The sequence below is a fragment of the Myxine glutinosa genome, chromosome 5, assembly GCF_964187855.1.
Source record: "Myxine glutinosa chromosome 5, kmMyxGlut1.1, whole genome shotgun sequence".
Taxonomy (NCBI): Eukaryota; Metazoa; Chordata; class Myxini; order Myxiniformes; family Myxinidae; genus Myxine; species Myxine glutinosa.
The window spans coordinates 195,474,676-195,488,739 of NC_136265.1; the positions used below are offsets into that span (position 1 = coordinate 195,474,676).

At 43.2% G+C, this 14,064-nt stretch overlaps 1 protein-coding gene across 2 annotated transcripts in view; it reads left to right on the forward strand.

The window, feature by feature from the left end:
• LOC137426536 (homeobox protein Meis1) overlaps positions 1-14,064 on the forward strand; it is a 214,203-nt gene that overhangs the window by 49,680 nt on the left and 150,459 nt on the right. For both annotated transcript variants that reach the window (XM_068115151.2, XM_078779323.1), the window contains exons 5-6: positions 5,633-5,683; positions 13,615-13,767. In XM_068115151.2, coding sequence (XP_067971252.1) covers positions 5,633-5,683; positions 13,615-13,767 — 204 coding nt within the window. The remainder of the gene's footprint in view (positions 1-5,632; positions 5,684-13,614; positions 13,768-14,064) is intronic.

Here is a 14,064-nt window from a genome sequence, read left to right on the forward strand (position 1 = left end):
ATTGTGTGGGTTTTTTGGACACCGCTCCATTCCTATTCCATCTCCAGGCGCTGTGTGTTATTATCGCCGAAGGGAGCACTCCGTTTGTTTGTTACTTGCAAAATCGAAGATTTTTCAAGTATATTGGTTGGTCTTGTGCGTTAGCTCTTTCACGAGCCTCGATTCAGTATACAAAAAAAAAAAAAAAAAATTACTTGTCAAAAAATGTTTTTTTTAAACAAGTATGTTGATCAGTGATCACTCCAGTTGGTGTGTTTGTGTGTGTGTTTGTCCTTCCGCTCACTTATACTTGCCTACAGGTCACGATTTTAAACTGATCTTCACAAATCTTCACCAAACGGTAGAGTTCGTGGTCCGACAGAATCCTATTTATTTTTGAGGTCAAAAGGGCAACATAGGCCAAAGGTCAACAACCTTTCCAATTTCTAAAATCCTCAAATTTCATCCGATTGACTTGAACTTTGAATAGGATTTGCATATCAGCGAAGTGAATTCAACCACCAACTATTTTTGAAATCAACATAGGCCAACAGGTCAACATAGGCCAATGGTCAACAACCTTTTTAAATTTCTAAAATCCTGAATTTTCTTCCAATTGATTTGAAATTTGAATATGATTTTCATATCAGATCACTGAATTCAACCACCAATTTATGTTTAAGGTCAACATACGCCAAAAGGTCAACATAGGCCAAATTTCTGAAAGCCTCAATTTTCATCCGATTGACTTGAAATCTGAAGAGGATTTGCATATCTGGTCACTGGATTCAACGACCAATTATATTTTAGGTCAACATAGGCCAACAGGTCAACATAGGCCAACTTTCTAAAATCCTCAATTTCAGCCGATTGACTTGACAATTTAAGATTTGCATATCAGATCACTGAATTTAACCACCAATTATTTTTTAGGTCAACATAGGCCAAAAGGTCAACGTAGGCCAAAGGTCAACAACTTATTTTAGGGATTTCACAAGTATTGTACTTTGCACGACATATTTCTTGTTTGTTTGTTTGTCTGTTTTTCACTCATCCACAGGTCACAATTCTAAACCGATTGTCATGAAACTTTACCAAGTTGTAGAGGTAGTCACAACTGAGAAGACGAAACAGAAAGATGGCACTGTTGATTGAGGTCTCCATTCCCAATGACTTTGGACTAACTGCTTCAGAAACCAAGAAAATGCTCAAATACCATGATCTGAAAAATAAGGTCAAGAGGTCTTGGAAATTGAAGAAAGCTGAAATTGTACCAGTCATAGTCGGAGCAACAGGGATGATCATGAAAACCCTTACTGAGTACTTAAAAATAATTCTGGGGAATATCACTACAAACGACCTACAAGTGGAGGCTGTCAGAAGTTAAGTGAAGATTCTAAAAAGAGCCCTTGGAACAAAGCGATGAGAATGAAGTTTCACAATATGGTTCATGAATAATGATCCTTTCCTGAAAAAGGAGGTGGAGATTTTGAGTTCTGAGAGAACTTCCACCCACCTCCTAAAATCTGCATATGGAGATAACAACCAACGCGAGAAGCCTATTAATTTTGAGGTCAAAGGTCAACATGAGTTCAAATTTCTAAAATAATCATTTTTCATCCGATTGACTTGAAAGTTGAAAAACATTTGCACATTGAGTCACTGAATTGGGAAATAAACTATTTTTGAGGTAAAAACGTCAAAGGTCAAGATCAAACTTCTAAAATTATCAATTTTCATCTGAAAAATCGTCAATTTTCATCATATTAACTTGTCAATTAAACAGCAATTACATAGTGCATCACTGAATTGGAAAAGTAACTATTTTTGAGGTTAAAAGGTCAAAGTTGAACTCAAGGTCAAACTTCTAAAATTATCAATTTTCATCTGAAAAATCGTCAATTTTCATCCGATTAACATGAAGATGAAAGAGCAATTGCATAGTGGACCAGTGAATTGCAAAAGCAACTATTTTTGAGGTTAAAAGGTCAAAGGTCAACTCAAGGTCAAACTTCTAAAATCATAAATTTTCATCTGAGAGATAATCAATTTTCATCTGATTGACCTGATATCGTTAATTTTAATCTTGATGAAATGGACAAGTTGATGTATCCATAGCAACGTTTTTTTTGGGGGGGTGGGGGAGGGTGGGTGGATATTGCAAGCATCGATGCCTTTATTGTTTGCTTATTTGTCCGGGCAATATCTCAGCCATATTTTGAGCTAGGAAGCTGAAATTTGGAGAAGAAAAAGAAGAACATCCTAGGTATAAAATTAATACCTTACAAAGTAAATAAATAAAAGCATAATATAAATAGCAAATGTAAAGTCAAGTGCAGTACTCAGTGGCGATGGTCATGAATGGAGATCATCATTGAGATGGTGTGTGAGGGCAAATGGTGGGGGAGTGGGCTATTGCGAGGAGGCAGATTATTGGCACAGAATGCACGATGCACTGCATTTTAAAGATGGCGGCGTCCAGTAATGAAGGTGAGTCTTGTGTCGTGCACGAAATCTGGAGAAATAGAGCTTTGACTTTAGTTCCCGTAAATAATACGCACCCAAAATTTGGACTAGATATTTCTGGGAAAGAAAGTGCGGCTTTATACACTGATTACGGGAAATTTGTGGAGCCTACGAAATGTCGAAATTGACCCCAGCAAAGCTGAGTATGAGCATGTCCTTTTGTTCCTACACAGACTGAAGCTTGTAGAAGAACTACATATTTTACACGTAGGCCAATGTAATTCACAGATAAAGGTATCAAAGACATTGGAATATAGTAGACAAATGAACGCAGTAAACATGACATTTGAACCTGAGAGCATTGGTTCCGAGGCAGAATTCCACACCAGGACTCCAGCGATGAAGTCTTCGTTCCTCCATGAGCTTCAAATTTGTATTAGAAATACAGGAAGGTTGTACAAGTCCAATCACAAATTAAGAGAATGATCAGCTAGTTAACTCAAAAGTGGTCCAAACAGAAAGAAGGAAGATGGGAGGCATGATTGATTGACAAGGAAAAGGATGATCCCCAGTCACTCACTTCCCAAACTTTCCTGCCATGCAACCGATGCATCCTGAAGTCCCTCAGAGCATGGTAAACCTCTTCTAGCTCCTTCACCCAACACGTCAATAACCACCACAAACTGAGAAGACTTCAATAATGACCCTTGATGTAAATTCACTTTGATATAAAAAAAACCGAAGAGCAACCATTCCTTGTTAGTTGTTACCCGCATCACCGAAGGTGGATGGAGGTTATGTTTTCACCCCGCTTTGTTTGTCTGATTGTGAGCAGTAAACATGGACCGAATCTCATCTCAAATCTCAAATCTCATTTTTGAGATCCGAATCTCAAAAGGTAACGGACGGATTCGGACGAGATTTGGTGGACATGTTGGGTGTGTGACACGGACGAATTGATTATATTTTGGTGAAGATCCGAATCAGGTTCCAGCCTATCAGTGGAATACAAAACGTAAACGGTGCAGCCAGGGGGAGGTATGCACTCTACCGAATGCCGTTCTAGTATTTAGCATGTTTCTCAACATATGCATTTCAAATGAATCTATTTTTTTCTCCTCTCTTTTTGTAAGGGTCCATGTACCTGTTTCATATATCAATGATAAGTCATTAGCCTATCATTTTAATTGATATATGTGGGAAAATTACATGCCCAGACCAGGAATAGAACCCAGGTCCTCTGGAAAACCGTACCAGTGCTCTGCCATCTGAGCTACTGGGGCGACCCTGATGGAGCATGCAATTTTCCCACACATATGATTGCCACTCTCTTTCCGTCAATGCTTCTGGGGCACTCGCTGCCAACCATAGGAGCACCAACGGCCTGAACACGAGCGGGTCTTCCTCCATGGGGGGGGGGGGGGGGGGGAGTGACAAATCCATGTCCTCTATTATAAACACCACTGGGGGCGTCGTGAAGTAATTCGATTAATGAAGTTCAATTCTTCTTTTTGAAGTGCTAAATGAAAATCACTGTGTAAGAAATCGGATTGATTAATTGATTGATCGTATCGAGTCATCGAGTGATTTGATCAGACTCTTTCGATGGGATGTATAATGAATAAAAGTGACGGAAATACCATGTTTCCCCCAATTAGCAATTTATCAGAAATTGAGTGGTAAAGATATCCAGATTGCCAGTAAAACCTCACCGGGAGTTTCAATTTCTAAAGCTAGTGAGATACCCGTGCTACGCACGGGTGGGAGGCTAGAAGCAAACAGCCAATGCAGAAACAGCGAATGCTAAAGCATGAAACCAATAAATTACACATTCCTGTAGCACCTTCAGTCGCACGTCAGACATGGACAGCAAGTTCGTGAAGGACTTCCATGAAAAACATATCCGTACTCAAACAAACGGGTACTTTCACGTATAGAAACATCGACCGTTGGTCCGTGGCGAATCTGCATATGGCGATCCGCGAAGTTCACGTTCAGAAAGTAGAAACCATCACGGCATGTCGTCATTCACTTGAACTCGATATCTCTTTTTTCATTCCAAACAACATAACTCAAATCACAAATTAATCACAAAATAAACTTTTAACAACATTGTTCATGTTTCCTTCATTGTAAAAACTACCAAGTCAACAGTTAAAAGGATTTTGAGCCGATAAGTGTTACGGCCTTGGCAAGATCGATGGAGACAGCGATCTGTTAGCTTATACACTGCCCAAATAGCTATGTGGAATTCTCTCATGTAGAGATTAAACCCACGTCGTTTGAACTTTGGCCGAGGTCATTATTTACTTTTAATGATGTTTATATACGAATCAAAAAGAAGATAATTGGTTTTGGGTCGTCCTTTCCACATATCTCGTGGGATTGTGAGTTGGAGAGTACCGTGATGGCGGGGAGGGGGTTGGCATTCTCTCAAGCAGGGATTCACCCCATGTCCTTATAAAAGGTCTTTGTCCGAGGTCACCGAGTCCGATCGGTGCAGCTCTGCAGCGCAGCTGTGCAGCGATCGGTGCAGCCGTTTGTGCGGCACCCGGGAAAATAACGTTATGCGGGAGTCCAAAGCTGAAAATGCTTGAGGCCAAAGCTGAAATTGGAAAAACAATATAGCCTATTTTACTCCAGGAGATCCCAGCATTACCCACCCAAAATATCGTTGCGATCGGTTAAGCCGTTTTTGCGGTACCTGGGAACGGATGGACAGACAGACAGACGGACGGACATTTGTTGAATTATAGTAAGATGGATTTTCCTTCTATTTATACCATCAATCTTGTGGTGGTCTGCCTGGAAGCCATTTCAGTGCTGCCACTGCAGTGACGTTGGTTATACTGGGCGGTTTGCCATTGCCTTCACAGGGATAAACAGAGCAGGAATTTGGAACTTAGCCAAGATGTTGGTGATACCTTGCCCACTCTTCATCAAAAGGCACCGTGGGATCATTAACGACCGTGAAAACCGTGGTCTGGTCTGGGCATCATGCTAACAGATGCAATGGCCTGACTGAAACACAAGCCTGAAAATTTGTGTTCGGGTTGATGATCGAACCCAGACGAACCCTAAGCAGCACATGATTCAAGAAGATAACGCGATTGTCTTTTGTTTATGGCAGATGAAACGATTTTTGCACAATGTTTTTGCAACGATCAACTTTTGATTTTACTTGCAGATGATTCAAGCAATTCAAGTGTTGAGATTTCATTTGTTGGAACTCGAGAAGGTAAGCAAAAAAGTTTTTTCCTCTATTCTTTCACACTCGATGATCATTCAAACTTAGGTGTGATAATTATTTGAACAAAATATTTGGAATTACCTTTGGAAGCAAAATTTGATAATTATTTAATATTTGAAAACCCTTTTTTGGGCAGACACCTTGATCATGTCAGTGACGTTTATGACATAAATGTTTTCTCCGCAACGTGTTGCGTTTTGTCAACATGTGACAGTGCTCTGAGGGATGAATGACTAAGGGTATTCATCGAATTATTGTCAGAGTGATGGAGGTATAGGTAAAAGCCTCTCTCACACATGCCTTATCTATACCTGCGCATTCGTATCTACAGAAAGTTGTATCAATTATACAGCAAACCCCAACCAGGTAATTCGGGCAGAATATCACACTATGACCGACTCTTATTCTTTTAAAATATGTATATTGTGGGATCATCATTGTCTGTTTTCCGAACCACTGACTCACTCACAGATTCACTCACTGTTTCACTCACCGATATAAATGTTTCATACTTCAATATGAGGTGGAAAGCTGAAATTTTGCACACTGTTGCAAGTCGAAGCCAAAATCAAAACCATCGGAAAATTTCGATAAACGAAAATATCTGCGAATAAAAGTAGGCCGGTGCAGCCTCACTCTGCTCATGGTGGGTCACGTCATGCAAGACGATCGATCAATGGAGCTTCCACATGGACTGCTAACACGCGCCTCTTCCGCCTCTTGTTTTATTTTATTTTGCCATATTTACATTAATAACTCGAGGGTTCATTGAACACATTACCCCGCACTGTCTTGAGGAACAACGCATGGGCAGGGTCCATGAGCGGCTAATTTGATTGGTCATGATCATACTAAAATACGCATTTTGGTGTCTGTTTGAATGATTTTTGATTGCGATACATTTGATCATTGCTTATCCAATCTCAACCAAACTTAACAAGGAGACTAAGGGTCACACGATGGAGTACGTAGCGATTTAACTCTCCCCCCGCCCTACCCCAAGGTGGTTTTCCCTGCAAAGTGGGTTGCAGGTTGAGGTGTATATACGTGTTAAGATTGCTGTATCATGACGTTTTTCCAAGGCCACTTCTAATGACAAAAGTAACAACAACACTTAATATAAAGGCCTAATCTTACGATAATTCACCAAATGTCCGTCTGTCTGTTCGAAGGTACCGTAAAAACTGCTGAAGCGATCGGAAAGATATTTTGGGTGGGTAATCCTGGGATCTCCAGGAGTAAAATAGGCTATTTAGTTTTCTCAATTTCAGCTTTGGTCTCCAGCATTCTCAGGTTTGGACTCCCGCATAACATTCGCGTTCGCATAACGTTCATTGTGACGATGTTCTCATTGTGACGATCTTAATATAATTCACCAAATGTCCATCTGTCTGTCTGTTCGAAGGTACCATAAAAACTGCTGAACCGATCGCAAAGATATTTTGGGTGGGTAATCCTGGGATCTCCAGGAGTAAAATAGGCTATTTAGTTTTCCCAATTTCAGCTTTGGTCTCCAGCATTCTCAGGTTCGGACTCACGCATAACATTCGCGTTCGCATAATGTTCATTGTGACGATGTTCTCATTGTGACGATGTTCTCATTGTGACGATGTTGTGACGATGTATGTGTTCACGGTAGTGTTTGACGTGACGGTGTGAACGTAATTTCGTAATGTTTTTCGTTTCGTAATCCTTTAAAGAACGTTTAATGTTTAATGAACGTTAAATGTTTAATGAACGTTTAATGCCCTTCGATGTCCAGGGCCGCACGCGCGCTACACTGGACGGGCCAGTGAGTACCTTGCCCTTCACCGTCAGGCTCGGGTAAACCGCTGAGCCCCATCTGTGATGAGGACTGGGGCTTGAGACAGTGTCCCACGAACGATGAATTCCCAGTAAGCGCGAGTCATCAGCTCGCGTTGATTAAGTCCCTGCCCTTTGTACGCACCGCCCGTCGCTACTACCGATCGGACGGTTTGATGAGATCCTCGGATCAGCCCCTGCACGGGCCGTTCTCGGCTCGTGCCAGTGCACCGAAAAGATGAGCGAACTTGACTGTCTAGAGGAAGTAAAAGTCGTAACAAGGTTTCCATCAGTGAACCTGCGGAAGGATTATCAGGACAACATGAGAGCGAGCGAGACGTACGTGGTACGTGATCGTCCATGTACTGTTTAGCCATGTACTGTTTAGATTTTGATGATTTGCGTGTGATATGATTCAATGGATGTTTATATGAATCGTTTAAAATAAAAAAGCCTTCAATTTCTGATATTTTACCTTTTCATTTGGGCTTCCCAATTGAAGCTCCGCCCGTAGGGCGGGTACTGTTGCTGTGGCATCTTTCACATTCACAACCGAAATGCAGTTGGTGCATCCAGTCTCATGTCTCCATCGGATGGAGGATGTGCGTAAAGAAAGATGTACGGCCTTTCTGCGAGCACCTGCTGACAATTTTATCAGGATTCAACAGCATGCCACTGTTATGTTTGGAATTCACATGTTGTAATCCACATGTAATTCATGTTGTAATCCACATGTAATTCATGTTGTGAATTCACACGTTATAATTCACGAGCAACAGTACCCACCCTATGGGCGGGGCTTCAATTGGGAAGCCCAAATGAAAAGGTAAAATATCAGAAATTGAACGCTTTTTTATTTTAAACGATTCATATACACATCCGTTGAATCATATCACACGCAAATCATCAAAATCTAACCAGTACATGGCTAAACAGTACATGGACGATCACGTACCATGTACATCTTGCGTCTCGCTCGCTCTCATGTCGTCCCGATAATGATCCTTCCGCAGGTTCACCGACGGAAACCTTGTTACGACTTTTACTTCGCCTAGACAGTCAAGTTCGCTCATCTTTTCGGTCACCAGCATGAACCGAAAACGGTCCGTGCAGGGGCTGATTCGAGGATCTCATCAAACCGTCCGATCGGTAGTAGCGACGGGCGGTGTGTACAAAGGGCAGGGACTTGATCAACGCGAGCTGATGACTCGCGCTTACTAGGAATTCCTCGTTTGTGGGACACTGTCTCAAGCCCCAGTCCCCATCACGGATGGGGCTCAGCAGTTTACCCGAGCCTGAAGGCGAAGGGCAAGGTACATGCTGACCCGTCCAGTGTAGCGCGCGTGTGGCCCCGGACATCGAAGGGCATTAAACGTTCATTAAACATTAAACATTAAACGTTCATTAAAGGATTACGAAACGAAAAACATTACGAAATTACGTTCACACCGTCACGTCAAACACTACCGTGAACACATACATCGTCACAACATCGTCACAATGAGAACATCATCACAATGAACGTTATGCGAACGCGAATGTTATGCGGGAGTCCAAACCTGAGAATGCTGGAGACCAAGACTGAAATTTGGAAAACTAAATAGCCTATTTTACTCCTGGAAATCCCAGGATTACCCACCCAAAATATCTTTGTGATCAGTTCAGCAGTTTTTACGGTACCTTCGAACAGACAGACAGACGGACATTTGGTGAATTATAGTAAGATCGTCACAATGAGAACATTGTCACAATGAACGTTATGCGAAAGCGAATGTTATGCGGGAGTCCAAACCTGAGAATGCTGGAGACCAAAGCTGAAATTGGGAAAACTAAATAGCCTATTTTACTCCGATGGGTCCCAGGATTGGTCCCAGGGGTCCCAGGATACGGTACCTTCGAACAGACAGACGGACATTTGGTGAATTATAGTAAGATATGTTGGGAAACGGCAGTGACGTCATGGGAAACGGAAGTGACGGTTGGTTTTGCAAAGTGGGAGGAGCTGCGAGGACAAGGGGGTTTTGTGGCCTAATCGCCTTTTTGTGGCATGCTGGCCGTGTTGCAAGTTACTGTTTAAACTGTTGATGTTACAAGCAAGTACGTTTCGAGTGAGTGCTGGATACAACAACCATCACCTTACCTAAAGTACCATCTTGGTCCGTTTACATCTAGGCCAGATAGAATAACCTGCATTGTCACCATGTTTACACCACCTCCTGCCCTGTAGTATGTGGTTCTGTTACAAATTCTCTCTGAACCATCAGGCTATGTGGTATATTGATACTCTGTGAAATTGTTGTTGCTTGTATACCGCTTCTAGTTGACAAGTAGTTTACATATTCGTAAATATATATATATATATATATATATATATATATATATATATATATATAGTGTTGCCCGGCATCCGACAGCTCATTCAGTGATTTAGTGTTGCCCTTCAGCTCTGTCCAAGTTTTACAAACTTCTAGTTGAACTTCATGCTTCCTTATTTTGGGAAATACCCTTTCTAGCCTCAAAGGAATGATTAAAACAGCGTCTCTGTTATTTTTGGATGAATTCAAGTGAAAGCAAAGTCGTTCTAAATTGACACGTCCTGTGGTGGTAAAGGGAAATCCAAGATGGCTGCGCCCATTGAGATAAAGATGGCGTTACATGACTGCGGTTGTGACACCATCCTCCACCTTGTGACTCTCTGTGACGCTCCATGAAACTCCATGTGACTCACCAAAGCATCACGTAGTTTGTATACGGCCATAATTGCTTATTTCATAGGATTAATTATCATGCTTTTGGGGGCTTCCTGTTAACTGTAAATATGCAGTCGAGCAAACGTGCGATGAGTTTTAATGCGAGATTTTAAGCCGATGTTTGAAAACAGGAGCTCAATGTGCCATTTTGCTTCCAGGCTGGATGGATGGTAGGATGTGGAAATGATTGACGTCGCATACAAAAAAAAGAAGAGCGGCTCTAGGTAGAGTGCATAACTCAGCTAGACTGAACAATTTACATTTTGTATCTTACTGATAGTTTAGATCTGCATCCGGACCATAACTAATCTAATCGCTTGTTCTTGTCACCTACCCAACTTATCCACCAAGTTTTGGCGTAATCTGTCCGCACCTTTTGAGATATCAGCCATGGCCTCCAGCAAGATATGTATGAAAAAAAAATCGTTTTTGGTCCTATCTCTTAATGGTGAAGAATCACAAATTCTAGGATCTGGATCCGGATCTTCACCAATATCTAAAAAAAAATCGTCCATGTCACAAACCCAACCTGTCCACCAAATTTTGGCCTAATCAGTGCAGAATCTTTTGAGAAAGCCTGCTCACAGACAAAACAGTGGTTGAAACGAAACCTCCTTTCGCCTTCGCAGATGTAAACAAACATCATGTTTACCCAAAATCTCTAAACCACATTGTGCGGTGTGAACCCCAATACACCTGTACGGTCACCCCTCTCACCGAGCCAATACCTCTGGTTCCAAGCCTGATTGGGGTGGTGTCAACAAGCCTATAGAGGTCTCCCACCCAAGTACTAACGGGACTCGACTCTGCCTTCCTGCCACGATTTGATGAGATCGGTTGTGCATTCAAACTTGATAGGTCATTGTCAACCTGTTTGACCACCTGGCATTGCAGCGTCTCCAGGTGAATAGGACTTTTTTTGCCGTTTGTATTCCACCGTCCTTTCAAGATATTCCACAAAATTTGTTCTGTTTGCCTTGAACCATTTTTTTGAACGCTAATTTAAATTTTCTTGGAAGTTACGGCATTTTCCTCAAGCTTTCCTAAGTTTAAAACTGTATTTTCTTTTTTTCCCCATTTTTTTCTTTTTCTTTTGTATACATAATCGAGGCTCGTGAAAGAGCTAACATTTATCACACAAACAAACAAACAGACAAACAAACAAAAAGGGGAGCGGTAGACAAGATGGGGAGAGAAGGGGAACCACATAAACACAACATTTGTGAGGGAAATCGGGAATGTGTGGGAGGGAGAGGGCTTGGGGGGAGGCGGCGTGGGAAGGGGGGGGGGGAGGGGTGGGAGAAGTATAAACACAAGGACACCAAGGACTTCCAGGAAAGAAGTTGGTATTTCAAAAAAGAGGATTGGGGGGGGGGGGGGGGAATTAGCGGGGGTAGAAAAGATCAAGGTTTTGGATGGGGGAAGATAAGAGATGGTGGTAAACAGCCGTTTTAAAGACCTGGAGGGAGGAGTGGGATTGAAGGGAGTGGGGGAGTTTGTTCCAGAGGCGGGAGAAAAGAGGAATGAAAGAGTGAAGGTGAGCAGAGAGTCCTGATTTTGGCAGTTTAACCATGAGAGGGTTGCAGGCAGATGTTGTGCGACCTTTAGGAATATTTGTGGGACAGAGCCCAGAGAGAGCTGGAGGAGCAAGGCCGGAGAGAAGTCGGTAGAAGACAGAAAGACCGCCAACCTGCCTGCCGTGAGTAAGTGAAAGGCCCTCGGAGTTAGCTTCATCACCGGAGATTCCAATGATTCTGAACGCTTTGGTTTCAACAGCGTGAAGACGAGCTAGGTGTGAGGCAGGAGCACCAGCCCGGAGGGGAGAGCAATATTCTATTGAGCTGCAGATGAAAGCCTTGTATGTGGTGAGGAGCTCAGGTGTGCCAAGGAAGGACTTCGCACGACGGAGGATGCCCAGTCGGCGACTGGCTTTGTAGGCCAGATTTGAAATGTCGTTTTCCCAGGAAAGATCATGGTAGATAGTGAGACCCAAAAGCTTGAGTGACAGAACTTCTTGGAGAGGATTATTCAGAAAGGGGATGGGAGGGTTGTCCAGTCGGTCTTTTCGGAGAGATATCATAAGAGTGTGAGATTTGTCAGGATTGAAAGACATGTTCCACTTGTTTGCCCAGTTAGTGATTTTGTCCAGGTCTGCAGAGAGTGAGGAGGCTGCAGACTGCCGATCTGAAGGATGAGGAATGGAGCGGCAGAGAGTGGAGTCATCAGCAAAGAGATAGAGAGGATTTTCAAGAGAGTTGGAGAGATCATTGATGAAGACCAGAAAAAGCACAGGGCCCAGAACACTGCCTTGGGGAACTCCAGCCTGAACAGGAAGAGGAGATGAGAGAAACCCATTCAGGGCCACACTTTGACTACGACTAGAGAGGAAGTCCGCCAGCCATGCGTGGAGATTTCCATGGATACCAAAGGAGGAGAGTTTGTTGAGCAGAGCGGGGTGCCAGACCGTATCGAAGGCACGTGATATGTCGAGGGAGACAGCTCTAATTTCCTGTTTGGCATTGAGGACCTCCATCCATTGTTGAGACAGCAGAAGCAGCATGTCCAGAGTAGAGTGACGTGGTCTGAAACCAAATTGATGATCAGAGATCAAGCCATTGGAGAAGAGGAAAGATTTCATATCCGAAGCAATGGTGGTTTCATGACTTTGCTGATAATTGGGAGAAGGCTGATTGGTCTGTAGTTGCTGGGATCTGTTTTTGCACCTTTTTGTGTAAAGCGGTGATGTTGGCTGATTTCCAAGCAGATGGCAGATGACCTTGAGCAAAAGAGAGGGTGAAGAGAACAGAGAGAGGGAGTGAAAGAGCGGAAGAACAGGATTTTAGGACCCGTGGGCTGATGCCGTCAGGTCCAGTTGCAGAATCAGAGTCGAGGGTTGACAGAAACTTTTCCACCTTGTCAGGAGGAAAGGACAGAGACGAGGAGCAGCTGGGTAAGGTGGGTACAGAGAGGGATGGGTTCGGGACACAAGATTTAGAGGCAAACACAGAGTTGAGGCATTCAGCTTTTTCACGTGAGGAGTCAGCTGTGTAGCCGTTTGAGGTGGGGTAGGGGATGGAGGGGGAACAAACACCAGAAACAGATTTGACCAGATGCCACCAGGATTTGGAAGAGGGAGACAGATAAGCGATTTCAGGTCCATTGACATATGATTGGGGCTCATTGAAGAGCTTGGGGCTCTGTAATTTGCGAGTACAACATATAACAGGAGCTGGGTCCAAGTCTGCATTTGAGGCTCTGTTCAGCCATTATTGATTAACTCGTGAGCCCCTCAATCTCAGAGAGAACAGAAAAGCTCGACCCTTGACCTCATAGTCTTTTTGTTGTTTTTTTCCCCCAAATTTTCAGGTCCACGAACTCTGCGATAACTTCTGCTTCCGGTACATCAGTTGCCTCAAGGGCAAGATGCCTATCGACCTGGTCATCGACGAACGGGAAGAGAGCTCCTCGAAAGGGGACGATGATGCCTCAAGGCCAGCTTCTACGAGCCTGTCCAACCATGTAAGTTGTTGTCCTTTTCCTCCTTTGACCCGAATTTGACCCCCATTGCAAGCTCTGCGACGGTAGGTGGTCAGAGCAGCAGCGATCGTGCGATATTGTAATTCGGGTCAGCGGTTTACTGAGCGTGAAGGAAAATGACTGCGTGGAATGGCATGGCTCTTTCCTAGATAAGGCCTGCGCTGTGCGGAGCGCTGCTGGGAAAGACGGCTGCCCATACGAGGATGGAGCAAGCATACTGTGTGCATAATTTTAATGATATTTTTAGACTGTGATCTGCACCAGGCCATAACGTAATGA